Source organism: Takifugu rubripes, chromosome 1 (genome assembly GCF_901000725.2).
Source record: "Takifugu rubripes chromosome 1, fTakRub1.2, whole genome shotgun sequence".
NCBI lineage: Eukaryota > Metazoa > Chordata > Actinopteri > Tetraodontiformes > Tetraodontidae > Takifugu > Takifugu rubripes.
The window spans coordinates 6,707,624-6,722,657 of NC_042285.1; the positions used below are offsets into that span (position 1 = coordinate 6,707,624).

At 38.8% G+C, this 15,034-nt stretch overlaps 2 protein-coding genes and 1 long non-coding RNA gene across 9 annotated transcripts; all 3 read left to right on the plus strand.

Annotated features, from left to right (window-relative positions):
- The first annotated feature begins 256 nt into the window (after positions 1-256).
- On the plus strand, positions 257-5,951 carry LOC101069337 (DNA-directed RNA polymerase III subunit RPC4). Of its 3 annotated transcripts, XM_029841482.1 has the most exons (9): positions 257-868; positions 1,268-1,314; positions 1,390-1,544; positions 1,623-1,738; positions 2,033-2,126; positions 2,232-2,455; positions 3,454-3,603; positions 4,805-4,852; positions 4,980-5,951. In XM_029841482.1, the coding sequence occupies exons 1-9, from the start codon at positions 656-658 to the stop codon at positions 4,983-4,985; spliced, it is 1,053 nt and encodes a 350-aa protein (XP_029697342.1). In that variant the 5' UTR covers positions 257-655; the 3' UTR covers positions 4,986-5,951. The 3 variants fall into 3 exon arrangements, with proteins under 3 accessions (XP_029697342.1, XP_029697327.1, XP_003978578.2); XM_029841467.1 differs by having other exon boundaries at positions 4,805-5,951; XM_003978529.3 differs by having other exon boundaries at positions 2,235-2,455; positions 4,805-5,951.
- Positions 5,952-6,034: 83 nt separating this feature from the next.
- mettl9 (methyltransferase 9, His-X-His N1-histidine) lies at positions 6,035-9,801 on the plus strand. 5 transcript variants are annotated; one of them, XM_011619864.2, is made up of 6 exons: positions 6,035-6,141; positions 6,366-6,521; positions 7,330-7,520; positions 7,593-7,802; positions 8,669-8,853; positions 8,942-9,649. In XM_011619864.2, the coding sequence occupies exons 2-6, from the start codon at positions 6,366-6,368 to the stop codon at positions 9,157-9,159; spliced, it is 960 nt and encodes a 319-aa protein (XP_011618166.2). In that variant the 5' UTR covers positions 6,035-6,141; the 3' UTR covers positions 9,160-9,649. The 5 variants fall into 5 exon arrangements, with proteins under 5 accessions (XP_011618166.2, XP_011618167.2, XP_011618164.2 ...); XM_011619865.2 differs by having other exon boundaries at positions 6,040-6,141; positions 6,363-6,521; XM_011619862.2 differs by having other exon boundaries at positions 6,043-6,189.
- Positions 9,802-12,977: 3,176 nt separating this feature from the next.
- On the plus strand, positions 12,978-14,377 carry LOC115251912 (uncharacterized). Its single transcript, XR_003890396.1, has 3 exons — positions 12,978-13,084; positions 13,710-13,774; positions 13,886-14,377. It is a non-coding gene; the product is annotated as an uncharacterized lncRNA (long non-coding RNA).
- The last annotated feature ends 657 nt before the right edge of the window (positions 14,378-15,034 follow it).

Consider the following 15,034-nt stretch of genomic DNA (forward strand, 5'->3'; position numbering starts at 1 on the left):
CTGTTTAATATCTTTTCATTTAAATTTTCTTTTAATAATTGATTGTTTATCGCAGTTTAAAAATAATCTGTTTAAGTGCATTGATTTTGTTTGGTTAATACTTATTTTGCTTTGATTTCAATGTACAATGTCTTAAAATGTATTAATATTGTCTGTCCGTTATAAATAACGACTGTGCGGAGAGAGGTGGAGAATCATGCAAAATAAATCTGCGCAGGGCACAAACGTGCGCATGCGCAAAATCGATATTGTTCAGGTCGGCTTCCGGATTCAGTTAGGGTACTGACAAGCAACTTTCTTGCGTCGTTATTATCCTGGCCCAGCGTTATGCAACTTCAACAAGCCACAGAGGGGTTAAATTATCCAGCAAACGATCGCTTTCTGTGTAAAGCGTACTGCGCACCTTGCACAAAAATAAACACGATCGTGTTTGTGGCGTTTAGCCGAACGTAATCGTGCTTTGCGATGCTAATTATTTTATGATGCTAATTGCTTTGTCTAATGCCAGCGCTAAAAGGGGGTTGTTGGTACATGTTTTAAAACGCATATACATAGTACTGAGGTGGTTTTCTCTGCCATAAAGCAACGCAGCATAGCTCATTGCACACATCGAGGTATTTTTAACTCTAAATTATTAACTAATAAATAACTTGTTATGAATAAATACCAACAGATGTCAGCTATGAATGACTCAAGCGATACAGCGACTATTCCCGGCTTAGTCGTTCTAGACAGTGGGGTCGTCCCGTGCTTCAAAGTGGAAAGTGGAACACTGGCCCCGACAAAAAAAGTGAGCACTCCACCTGGAAGATTAACTTCTCTTCGAACCAGAGATCTAACATTGAGCGGAGCCTTCAAAAAATCCAAGGTATGTACAGAGGTGTTAGTTACTCACCACAGTATGAATCTCTAGTAATACAAGTTTTTTTCTTGCTTAAAACATAATTTTAGCATTGTCAGCATTTTTTGACATGTAGGTTTGAAGTGTTGTTGATGGAAAATCTAATCAACAAATGTCACATTTACACATTGAGCTTTAAGTATATAGTAATACATTCTTCAACCCTTGTATATTTAATACACATGGGTTAAACCGCTCCACAGATTTCATGCGCATCAGGAAGTTTAACCTATCTAAATTGTACATTACACAGTAATTGTTCAGTCATAGTGAGAGGAAGGATAAGCAACACTGGTTTGTTTAACTAACCTTGACATCTGGAGGAGTCTTCGAGACACTTCTTTCTGATTTTCTCTCCCTCCATAGAAAACCTTTGAGCCAAATGTCCATGCCTTGAGAAAAAGCAAGGATGAGTGAGTGACAATCAATGATAATTTTAGCCATGTTGTGTTCTGTCAGTATATTCCAATAAAGAATGTCTTTGTCAGGTTAAAGGAAGAGGTCATTGTTTCAAAAAAGGAAAAGACAGAGAGGGATGAAAGGAAGAGAGAAACCAGAAGCAGGAGGAAGAGAGAGAGGCCTCAAACCATCCAGTCCCACTCCATCTTTGAACAAGGGCCTGCTGACTCTCTCCACAAAATAGGTATACAGAAGTTTTCTCAAATGTATCTTATTTCACTTGAAACTGTTGACAGTTCTCTAATCCTGTCTGTCTGTACAGGTTGGCGAGGTATTCCTCATGTTCAAGACTCCAGCATTATTCCTGTGGATAATCTAGTAAAGAAAGAGACCAGGGAAGACCAGGATGAAATTATCTCTAAACTTCAGAGAGATGATGTAACTATTTACTATCAACATCTACTTTTAAGAATCACGTCTATCCAATCAGGAATAAAATTATTTTAGATTTACTGAGTGGAAATAATGAATGATGAATGAAATATCAATATTAAAATGAAGACAGTCACTCCAAATTGTTGGTAAACCCTGAGCTATTAAAGAATGGGATGTTGGGACATAGTTGAGGGCGTGCAAAGTTCATACAACATAGGTTTGACAACATGGCATTAGTTTGGAACAACTTATTGTATCATTGTCTTCTGAAATAAGATCTTGATCTTGTACCCCCAGTTCATTGATGATCCGGGTCTGATGAATGATGAAAGGCTGAAACCCATTCAACTGCCTCTGGGTCACTTGAGCAGCCTGAAGACCACTATGACATGTGAGAGAAGTTACCTCTTATTTTTACATAAACAACACAAACGACCTTCCAGATTGACAGTTTTACAGTGTTGCTACAATTTGCTTCAAAGTGTTGTTATGTCAGCAGGCACTGAGAAGCCTTGTCAATCCTACGGCACATTGAGTAAAACAGAGCCGCCAAAACCAGTGCAGCCATCACTAAATAAAATGCTACAGGACCTGAAGCTGTCTGACAAACAGGAGCTGTTTTTCATGCAGTTACCTGATTGTATGCCAGCTAGTGGGTCAGCTCACAGCAGCAACTCCTCAACATTAGCAGACAGGAGAAAAGTGCATTTACATGGACAAGTGAGTAAGAGAAATCTTAGCTTGTCTGTCTCTCTAGCATATGTTTATAATAGAAAATGCATGCTTTACATAATACCAAAAATCTATATCTATTAGAGTTTTACAGTAAAAATCTTGGTCATAAGATTGTCAGAAACTTACCTTATCACATGCCTCAGATTGGTCTTGGGTTTTAAGTGTATAGGAGAACATAGGTCTGGCTGTGAAACAGTTATAGTCATCCATTTCAACTAGATACCTTTAATGTCCCTTTTTCCTCATCACATGTCACGTTAAAGGTGATGCCCCTCCATTACTGCATGTACTCTCCTTTTTAATAGGCTCCACTTTTGCTTCAGTTTCTGTTAAATTAAAGTTAGAGAAATCTTCCCAAATTAATGTGACTAAGGAATATAGTGCTTGATAATTCATTGCATTAATCATTTCTAAATTATTGAAACTGTTGCATCCAACTAAAGGACATTGTACACAATATACTGACTAAACAAGATAAGAAAGACCTCCTCCAGCCCCTCCTAAGATGCACTGCATGCATCCTATAAAGATCCATATTACCAGACCTTTCTCCCCATTACTATCTGTTGTCTTATTCTTTTAATAACCAGCCATATTTAACTAATAAATAGATAGCTCAAACTAGTATGAGCCATCTATTCCATACTATAAGAATGTCTTTCCCATTATATATCAAGGGGCATGGTTTTAAATCTGCTCTGAAAAGTTCCGTGAACCCAGCGGGACAATGACATAATGTTTCACTTTCAGCATCAAATTTGAAATGTTCCCTTTGAATCTAATGATTGTTGTTATGAAGATTGTTCATAAGAAAAGTCTGCCCTTCCATTAGTGTCATCTCAAAAATTTGCAGCTTTGCATGTGCTGTCTATGACACCCCTGTAAAAATCTAAAGCCCTTAGAAACCCAGGGCAAGTTTCATCTGCCCCCGTGGCTGTTCAAAACTAACAATCTAAAAAAAAGGTTTTTGTGTTTTTCCTCAGGTGGCTAAAAAAGATGGCTCTCCTGTGTTGTCACAATTCCCAGAAGGATTTTTGGGTAAACTACAGATCAGAAAGTCGGGAAAGGTGGAGCTAAGGTTGGGTGACATTGTCATGGATGTTTCTGAGGGAGCTGCATTCTCCTTTCTGCAGGTAATCCAAGTATTTGTAGTAAGGATTTTTTTTTTTTTTTTTTAAACAAGCTTTCATCTGTTACTCATTACAATTGCAATGAAGTTGGGACACTGTAAACCATAAATAAACTCTAAATACAATGATTTGGAAATCCATTTCAGCCTTTATTGAATACAAAGAACAGATAGTTCAAATGTGACATGTGACAATTTTTTTTGTCATTATGGTCTTTACATACATAATTTATATTGATGATAAGGTGTAATTTTAAAAATGGAAACTGAGTAGTTGTTCACTGTGTCAGTCTTAGTCCTCAGGCAGCGGTAGTACTGGCCTGATGAGAGAAGAGAGTGAAGTAGATGGCAAAGCTGTTTAGGAATTGCCCTCAATCTGCAATGTTTGGTGCAGTTCCTACACAACACCAAAGTACCTACCCTGGAGCAGGGACTCTGTTAAGCCCCGTAAAGGTCTTTGACAGTTTGACGGTGATAATCATCTTGATGAGTCTCTCAAAACACTGTAGTGACGGCTATGGCACTGAAGTCATTAGGACTGGCAGCACGAGTTTTCTTCGGGAAAAGGAAATTAATGAAAGGTAGGGATTTTACAGTTTCACTGAGAGTTTGAATATATCAGAGGTTCCAGCTGGTCTGCACACGTTTTATTTATATGTCTGCTAATTTCTATAATATGCTAATAATAGACACAGCAGGTTGTCAGTTTCCCAACTCAACGGGCAAGAAGAAGCTGTTCAATTTCTCAAGAGGCATCAGCACACTCATCTCAGCCAATTGATGATTCTCCTTTTATATTCAGTTGTAAGAATTACCTTTTTAAAATGAACCCGTTCGCCTGAGAAATTCCAGAAAGGTGTTTTTGAGCCTGCCTCAATTTTTAGTCTTATTATTTTCCCTGTCCATCTTTTTTGAAACATCTTGCACGCATCAAATTCAAACAGAGGGAATATCAGCAAAAAAAACAATGTTCATCAATTTGTACATGAATTCTCTTGCATTGAGGCTGAAAAGGTTTTGCAAATCCTTGTATTCTTTTTTATTTACACTTTACACAGAATCCCAAATTAATTGAAATTCTAGTTTTAATTTGTCAGTTAGTAATCTGGGGATATCCTACAGGGATTAATTCCAGTTTAAATAACAAAAAGAATAAAATAGATAGTCTTAAAATGTACTAAATCATTTGCTCTTTCTCTCATCAGCAATTGGTGTCTGTGCATCTCTCAGATGGTTGGAAAGGAGACATGATGGTATTAGGAAATGTCCACCAAAAACTGGTTTTATCTCCTAATTTTCAGGCATTACTAAAACAATCGAAAGCATAGTAACCCCAACAATGACCCTGATAATCTCATGTATTCCCCGTTAACATTTCAGACATAGAACCTCATCTGGATTTGTCTCACTCTTCCCTGGGTATTCTCACGTGCTCCAAGACTTGCTGGAAGACATAGAAATGCCAAAGTCTTCACCATCGGAAGCCACCTAGCTCATAGCCCAACCCTTTGTACAAACTTGGACACCTGGCACTCACAAACATGCCCACCCTCATGCTTGGCTCCAGAGGGGTTTTCCCAGAGACCCACCAGGAGAGGAAAAGCTAGACCAATGTTTCATGCCATAAGGCGTTTAATTTCAGCAATAATTAATCTAGTACACCTTCTAGGACCTATTTACCATTGGTCGACATTAACAGGGACAGAAAGCCCTGGACAACTGAGCTCCTAGGATCAATGACAAATTCAAAGCCCTGTAGTACAAGAAGGTGCCATCTTGAAGAGGAGACTGATGTATAGTATTAAGTAAAATGTGACACATTGTCGTATAATTATTTTTATAAACTGTTTTTGAATACTTATATGAAGGTTTTTGTAGTTAGTGTATACCCTTCTGGAATTGTGATCAAAATACAAGCATAAGGTCATTTTGGATAGTAAAGGTTTTATTATTGTGATGTTTCTGTGTAATTAATAGTTAGTATTGCATTATTTATGGTAGCACTGAAGTGTGGATGTAAATCTGATTGTGGAGAATGAGTTAAAGGATTTTTAATTTTGTGATGTCTTTCAAATGATGGTCATTAGATTTTCCTTTTTTAAAATTAAGGCAGCTATTGTTTTGTTTTTTGTTTTGTTATTACGTGTAACTTAATGTCATGTGTAAGTGAGAATGTTAATGGATGTGTATTTCGGACCCCAGGAAGAATAGTCTATGCTTTTACGGGTGCTAATGGAATCCAACACACATTTACACAAGATGATACAGAATTGGCACGCTTGTCCCAGTTATAGCCCCTTTAAAGGGATAATAAGAAAACTTAAGTGTAACACAATAAAAGCTATATACATATGTAGGGTTTGTTTTTTGTAACCACAAATTATGCAAATCGCAAGACAAGAAATTCAATGTGGTAAATTACGGGAGCATATTTTCTGTAACACAGGAAGTGCTTTCAATGCGGATGTTGGGTTGAGAACGCGTAACACACCTATTAAGTAGAAGTGTGTACAGATAAAAACAATGGCTTATCAACACTAAGGTGACGACAAAACATCGGCTGTTTTTCTTAAATCTACCGCACCCTCAGGTTTGTTTGTTTGTGGTTTTAGGACTACAAACATGTCTTGGCGTGTGATATTACGATTGGCCATTTGTATGCTGATAACTAACGTCGCCGTTTACTAACCGGTCTATTTGTTTCTCTCAGACTACTGTCAGCGTTCCTACTGAGCAGTGTTATTTTTCATTATGTGTCATCAGCAGATGAAAACACTGATTTTTGTGTTGTGGGTGCTGGGTTACATCGCGTTTCTGCTGTCCGTCAGGAGGATGTGGACTGGGAAATACGTCCGAAGTCCGCTAGCTCGTTTAGTTTTTATGAACATGTTGAGCGAGAACGAGGCGCCTGAGATACAAGAGGTATGAATTAATCTTGTGACATTAGCAGTCTTACAAAATGTATTTGGGAAAATACATTTTGTAAGACTGCAGGGATTAGCTGCAGAAGTATAAACTAAACTCGGCATGGGTTTTCGTGATATACACAAACGACTAACAAAACCAGTTGCAAGAAAGTATCTATGCTGCTGTACGCTGCACGTTAAGGTTCGAAGTACAGCTTAAAATTTCAAAAAATAGACTTTCATCTGCCTTTAAATGTTCCATGTCTGCTACTTTCTTGCAAAGAGTAAACGGACAAATTTGTGGTGTTGAAGATGTAGCTTTTGAAGACCTCTGCCAAGAATATCGGCGTTTGTTTGTCTGTCTGAGTGTTGAGAAAATGTTTCAAAAATTTATGAATGTATTTTTATGAAATTTTGAGACAATGTTGAAAATGGGCCAAGGAAGGTCTGATTTAATTTTAAAGATGTTCTTGATTCCAGAGGGACTTTAACCTTTGATGTTACTAAGATCAGAGCCTGTATATAATATAAATATATGTATAAATGTATTTAATATAAATGATCTGATCCTGAAATTTTTTTGAAGGATTCTTTATCATTGGTTGTCATAGATCTGTGATCTGAATGTTTTTCTAGTAAGATTTTAGCAACTGTTTTACTATTTCCCATCTGTAGATGTTTGCTACAACTGTCACAACTTTAGTCCTCAATCATGCAGTTGACTAGTCTCTAAATTGCCCAAAGCACTGTGTGAGTATGGGTGGAAAAAGGTTTAAAGTGATTTTTGTCTTTTAAAGGTTCCCTCACCTTTCTTTTTACTGCAGTGGTACCAGTGTTCTCCAGAACGACTTGGAGAATCAGTCAAGTCATTGTTCATCCAGTGCCACCTGGACTCAGGAACAAGTGCTTTCCTCAAGCGGAGCATAGAGAAGTCTGGTTGGATGTTTACCCAACTCTACCACTCATTTGTATCAGCCATCCTTAGCCCTCTGGTCTCCCGCACTTCTATTAATGGGTAAGCATCAGTGCAGACATGTTTCCACTTCTGGTATCTTTAACTAACCTCCGCTCTTTCTTAATGCCTCAGGTTTCTTGGTCGTGGCTCCATGTTTGTGTTTTCTTCTGAGCAGTTCCAGCGATTGCTGCAGATCCATCCAGAGTGGAGGGCTGACAGACTTCTGGACTTGGGAGCTGGAGATGGAGGAGTCACTAAAGTGATGGCCGCTCATTTCAGTGAGGTCTATGTAACTGAAGTTTCACTGCCCATGAAATGGAATCTACAGAGGAGAAATTACAAGTGAGTTCTACAGTTTATCTGTAAACCTCAACAGAATTATAGACAAAATATATTTTGAATCCAAATTAGTGACAGCATTTAATCCATCCTCTACAAATCAGTGTTGAACACATACAAGCCAGGCAAAGAAGTAGTGGACAAGACTTTACTGTGACCTGGGAGAACTAGAGATTCTTTTAATTATTCAATTATTTTAGTTGATATTTATTTTTTAGACTGAGCACATTCCTCATATGTTTATTACTGTATATCCAGAGATGCCACAGTGATTGTATTTCAATGAGGTCAACATCATCATTGCATTTTTCCACCCACGTTTTCATTTTAACCACAGCAAATAAAAATTTCATTAATCTCAGATTTTTCATTGTCAGGTTTGGCATGTAAGTGATATTTACTTTGGATATTACCTAGCATGTTTTGACCTGCTGTTTCTTGAAATCTTCCACTACAAAAAATAAGTGCATTGCTGCCCTAGAAAAAATGTAGTACTGCTTACACAATAGTAAATAAGATCATGTCACAGGTCACCTTTGGTAGATTTATGAGAGTTACAGGCATTAACTGTGTTTTTATTAGTACATGTTATATATGATAAGAAAAACTTGATGGAAACCCAACAATTAAGTAATATTATAGTACATTATTAAGACCAAATATTACTCCCTTTTTCAGACGGTATCTTTTTCCAAGGTTTAAATGGCTGTACTATACTAAATGTGTATGTTAGAAATTACAGATTTTAAAGATGTGGTATAAGATTAGTGCAACATTATTTTGAATAATTTCCAAGAATATAGGCACTCTTCATTGTAACATTTAATAACCTGATTGCCTTATTTGACTGTTATTTTTTTCATGCTCAGAGTTCTCGGTATAGATGAGTGGCACCAGACTGGTTTTAAATACGATGTGATCAGCTGTCTGAATTTGCTCGACCGCTGCGACAACCCTCTGCTTCTTTTGCGCAACATCCAATGGTCATTAGTTCCCAACACAGGGAGACTCATCTTGGCAGTTGTACTTCCATTTCAGCCTTATGTGGAAGTTGGTGAGTCTGACCCATTAGTACACTACATTATAAATAATAAGTGTTTGTTTACAAAGCATTTTCATTGTATTATTTTTATTTATTTTAGGTGGAAAATGGCAACGCCCCGAAGAACATCTCAGAATGAAGGGAAAACTGTGGGAGGATCAAGTAACAGAATTATCCACTGAGGTCTTTTGGAGGCTAGGGTTTGAAGTGGAGGCTGTGACTCGGTTGCCATACCTTTGTGAAGGGGACATGTACAAGGATTATTACGTTCTGGATGATGCAGTGTTTGTGCTGAAGGTATCAGAGGAAAAGTTATGAATCTGCTCAATGAAACCTCTGACATCAATTATTGTGAATGAAATTTAGTATAATTCAAATAATCATTTTTAATTTTTAAGCATTATTCATAAAGAGTATATCTGACTTTAAATGGTTAGTCAGGTGTGAAATAATGGTAATGTAAGTACAATGCAATATGCAAATTTATTGTGATTACAGGAGAAAAAATGGGAAAAAGATTGAGTGTGCCTATATTGAAATGAAAATACACCATCAAAGACATATCAACATTTCTATGCATTTGTAGTGAGATTTTTTATTTTCTTTATATTTACTATCAGTGCCATTGCTGTCTGTTATTAGTGGACATACTCACGACTGAATATTTTTTACATTTCTATATGTATGTGTATAAATACGTACATGTATATGTGTGTAGATATGTGTATATGTCATACTGGGAAAAAAGTGTTACAATCTTAAACATTTACGGTAAATATGAATAAAATCTTAAAAATTCAAATTGCAATGTAGCAGTCATACCTGACTATTAATGATATACTTAAAAGGCAACATTTAACCAAAAGAAAAGTGCATGTTGCATCATCATGTGATGAGAGTAGTGTGTTTTGTCAAAAAAAAAGGTATATATAAGCTGTACAGATAAAGAAAAAAAAACAATTTCCACTCTGTCAACATAGCTGTGTGTCATTCATTTTGTCAACAAAGACCACAGTAAAAAAAAATGTTAAAAGTGATAGTTTCCTCATAACACTAGCACATTAATGCAGGGTTGGTGATTAGTCCATGAGACATTCAAAGAAGGGTGTGACAGGTGTTCAGTAGTGTAGATTCTTGCTCCCAAGATGTCATCAAGGTACACAAAAAGGAAAGGCAGTTCAAGCACAACAGAGTTCATAAAGCGTTGAAATGATTGAATGGCATTTATAAGGCCAAACATCATCCTCAGCAACTCAGGGTGACCAGTGTGGGGGGAAAAAAATACAACTTTTCACAGTGGAATTTTAGCCGTTTGGAGAAGTAAACGATGAATCTACGTTACTGCGTAGGAGATGGTTTATTCCAGTCAGTCGGTCAGGATACATACACGGATGCATGCAGAGAGATCTCTACTAAGCGTACACAGTTCTGATCTTATATAGCCGAAGGCCCGCCTCCGAGGCGCGGACACAGGACGTCAACACAGCGTGTGTGCGCTGCATGCACCGCATGTGTTTGGTGCCTTCACAGCATGTCTTCAGGCTGGAGCAAGAAGTTGAATGGCTGAGAATGTGTGTGTGTGTGTCCTGCCCCCTCAGTCGTTTGACCTAGGTCTCCTTTGAACCTCAGGGCGCCTTTGTTTCCTGTAAATGCATGAGGTGGCAAACGGACTCATCTGGGGTCCCAGTCTCCACCACACCCTTCCTAAATTTCCATTTCAACCCTTCCTGTTGTACTCAATTTACATTTCGCACTCAAATTCCATTTCAGTGTCAACACAATGGTGTGCTGTTAATACGATCACAGACCACAGCAAAAAATACCTGGCACAGCTCACAAAGATCAAAGCACCCTATAGGCAACGTTTGTTGATTGTGGCCTCTAAAATGTTGGTGCTCCTCTTCAGGTTGTTGGATATTGTTAGGAATTGTAACACACTGTCAATCCAGAGCATTCCAAACATGCACACACACACATACACACACACACACAGAGTTATGATAACTGTAATGCGATTCTGCTTCCTTGTGTGTACGCATCCGTAAATGTGTGTCTGTGCGGAGTGAGTGTTAGTGGAGTTCGGGTTGCTGGTCACCTGATTGGTTTCTACAGCGGTCCAAGGATTTAAAAGCTCCACCTAAATTTCAAGATGGGCTCTCCACCTTTCTCCCAAGTGGCACTTCCGGCACGATCTCAGTGTACAGAATTGAAAATGGATGATTCATGTTTGTAGACAGTATGAGGTGATAATCCCTTTTCTTTGGGTCTATTTTCTCCTATTTTCTTTGTCCAATTTTCTTTGTCCAATTTACCTTCTCAATTGTTTATGGCAAGTTCCAGATTTCAGTGTCTGCAGTTGCAACAGCCTGGACCTCACCTTATCCTTGGAAATGATTTAGGTGGGGGCAGGGTAGCTCAAATTGATGAAAACCTTGTTGCATCAGATTCGACTTCTATTTTCCATTTATGCTATCACTCACTCTCAGACCCGGAAATTCAGAGACATGGTAGTTCAGAAAAATGATACTACACAATGACTGTCCACCCTTCTGCTTATCATCTTCGTGATGATGCACTGGAGGATGGGCACACGTCTTTTTTAGGTGAATGTCTGAAAAATTTGGAAATCAAGCCAAGAAAATTAAGCAGCACACCAATGCAGGAGAAGGCCCAGTACTTGCTTGACTGTGGTTTTGCTGTTCCTAGTGACAGTCATTGGAGCTCCCCATCTCTGTTAGTCCCCAAGTCACTGATGATCAATGTTTTGTCATGATTCCACTGAGGTTAATGACATCACAAAATGGTGATGCCTTTAGGTCTTAGAAAGGCCCCAGCCATTTTCCAACAACTAATGAAAACTGTGGTGTTGCTCGTTTCAACGTCTACCTAGATAACATCGTGGCCTACTCCTCATGCCAGAGCATGCGCAGTCTCGCCAAGAAATCTTCGATTGCTTGGTGTCTGCTTCCTTCAAAATGTTCACATGTCTTTTTTGGCAATTCTAAGTCAAGTCTCAAGTCCTTGTCGGAGGAAGCTTGGTCAGGTCTGAAGTCCTTGGTCATGAGTCAAAGTCAAGTCTTAAGTTTCTTCTGGTTATGATGAGCCTTCTAATATCTGCTGCTATGCAGTCTGCTAAAAACACTGCACACCTATATCTAAATTATTTTTTGAATTATAGAAATTCAAGGCATTTACTGTATTATTATCACTCCTTTTTGTGGAACCAGTCACCTGTGTTTTTTGTTTGAATGCACAAAGCAAGATGTACTTCCTAAGGAGACTACAATCCTACAACATCTGCAGCAAATTTCTGCAGAGATTTTACTAGTCTGTGGCTGCCAGTGTCCTCTTTTACGCCGTGGTGTGCTGAGGGGCAGCATATCCAAGAAGGACACATCCAGGCTAGATAAACTGATTAAAGGAGCCAGTTCTGTGGTTAGCATGAAGTTGAAGCTACCATACTGTGCGACATTTACTTGTGTGACACATGCACACACAGAAATGGACAACTGTTTCATATAGTTGATATGTATATATACCTTCTTCTCATCCATAGTGCAATAACTCAACCATATGTCCTGTGTGATGCTCTTTCTGCTCTTTCTACATTGAGCTCTTTGCATGCCTTTTCTAGAAAGCTAGGCAGTCTGCTGCTTGTTGATTAGAGGATACCTGGACATAGCAAATGAGCTCAGTCTTGACAGATAATACATGTTCATTGTTGGGGAGAAAGTGATCAGTTTTGTTCCCGTGCTGTTGCCATCAGAGGAATGAGACGGAAGCTTCAGTTTACTTGCTTCAAGGGCAACCACATGTCTGCAGTGTGGGCTATAAGTGTGGGCCCTGGTGAGGTTTATTCTTATACTAGCACACGAACATGTAAGATTACAATAAGCGTAAGTGTAAGCGTCATGTGATAAAGCATAAGCATCACATGATAAAACAAAGCATGATATATACAAAAGGAACATGTAAGAAAATGGGGGATGGAGTGTCACAGGATGTTCAGGTTGTCCCCTGCTATCCTGAGGTGATAGAACATCAGCTAAAGTAGGTCAGGGTTCTGGTCAGGAGTGATAATAAGTAGTTATATGAACAGTTTGAACCTAACATTCATCCTTTGGCTTTTCTTCCTCAGGACAGTGAAAAGGCTTGGATTTTTAACAGTTGGCTCATCCTCGTCATCCTCTCCACTACTCCTCTCAGCAAGTATGGTGACTTCCTGGTCCTCAGCCAAGACCAGGTCTGAAAAAGTCGATGTTGACCGTGGTGATAATTAAGTTAATGAACGATAAGTAAGACTGAATTATGTTACTGATGCTTTTGGAAGTGAGAAAAGATTGGTGCCTGGCTTGAAAAGTTGGGAGAAGGAAATATATACAATGTATTAAATTAACTATTTGGTGCCCGAAACTATCAAGTTAAGAATGATGCTTGTGATGATAATGAGTTGCAATTGTGTACATTCAACTACATACAGTATATCATCTCCTTCATCTCACTCTTGACTACATCTGGTGCAAAGACATTTTAATCTAGCCAAAAGAATCAGATTGATGGGTATAGTAACATAGACATCGTGTAGACCAGGAGCCACCAACCGGTCTGGTCTGGTCCGGACTCAGAAGCAGTAATGCACGAACCCAGATCTCGAATTCGTTCATTACTGGAGAAATTTAAATTTGATAAGTTTATTCTATTTCAATTGCCTTTCTAATGTTTACAACCAATGCCGTAATCACTACAAAGCGGAGCCGGTTAAGACCAGGAAAGGAACGGTCCATTGTGTAAGAGTCAAGCCATTCCTCAACTGAACACGCCTCTGCATTCCATGCAATAAACATATTGGTACTCTCATTTGTTCGGAGGTGGAAGACGAGAGCGATAGAGAGGCAGAGAAATGGAGGTGAGCCAGAGACAGGTAAAGAAATGGGTAAGTGAGATGGAAATGGTAGTGTACTGTCTAAGAAAAAAAGGCAAAAATTAACAGTAAAAATAGAGCCTTCACCTGATCATTATTTATGCTCATCCTTCCTCCTGGCAGTTCAAAACCTGTTGGGGTCCAGGGTTCCAGGTTGTGTTTGGGTTTTCCTGCAGGGGGCGTGGAGGAGTCATTAGTGGCAACAGCTCTCGTGGCAGGCAGGCGCACCTGTCGGCAATTTCCATCAGGCCACCTATTTAAGGAGGGCGTGTGTGCCAATCAGGGTCGGAGTGTTTTGCTGTCTTGTTTTGGTGTGTTCGTTTGAGGTCTCCATGCCGTCCTGCTGGACCTGTAAATGTGCATAACCTGACTCCTGTGCTGGCTCTGCGCTGGAGCTCTCTGTGTGCCCCGGAAGATTGAACTAGTGCTTCCCTGCAGTCCAGGAGGACTACCAGTTTGATTTGTTTTGTTTAATAAAACCTATTTTTGGACTTTTTATCACTGTAAAAACCCTACCTTAACAAAATCGATGTTATGCTCAGAGACTTTAAAATTAAAAGTATGAACTGTCACTATGACACTGTTAGGTTCAAACGACCTGAAACATTAGAAAAACAAATGAGGCAAAGACAACAGTTCTGAATTTTACTTGCAAGGAGAACGGGGAGATGTGCTCAGTTACAGATCTCCAACACGTTCTGCCGCACACCTCCCGCCATCCTTCTTTTATTGGAATTAGGAGGTCCCTAGTTACAGAAGTCCTTCACTGATTTGATTAGCTTATCTCGCAAACAGCACATTCTTCTATATCAGACAGATTAAGAGAACATCTCCTGGGTTAGGCCCCGCAGCTCTGTCTCCAGTCAATATCACTTCTCCAACAGCCGCCGCATTTCTGTCACCCTTGACCAGAGAAGTTCGAGGTGACATACCAAGCATCATGAACATTGGGCCAGATTCACGAAATGTTCTTACGAACAAATTTGTTCTTAAGTCCCACTTACGAACATTTTACGAAGATTGTGGCATTCACCAATTTCTTCTTATCCTGGATTTATACGTAGGTAAGAACAAATCCTACGAACACTCAGGAGTACTCTTACGCACATTTCAGTGCCGACATGTTGGCATGGTTGTGTTTTCTTCTCTTGTGCAGTTCAATAAAATTCAATATTACAATGATAATTATGTCATATTTATTTATTTATTTGTTTATTTCCTATTTTTGGTGATTTACGGAGAATTTTAAAATTACGTAAATGTGCCAATGAC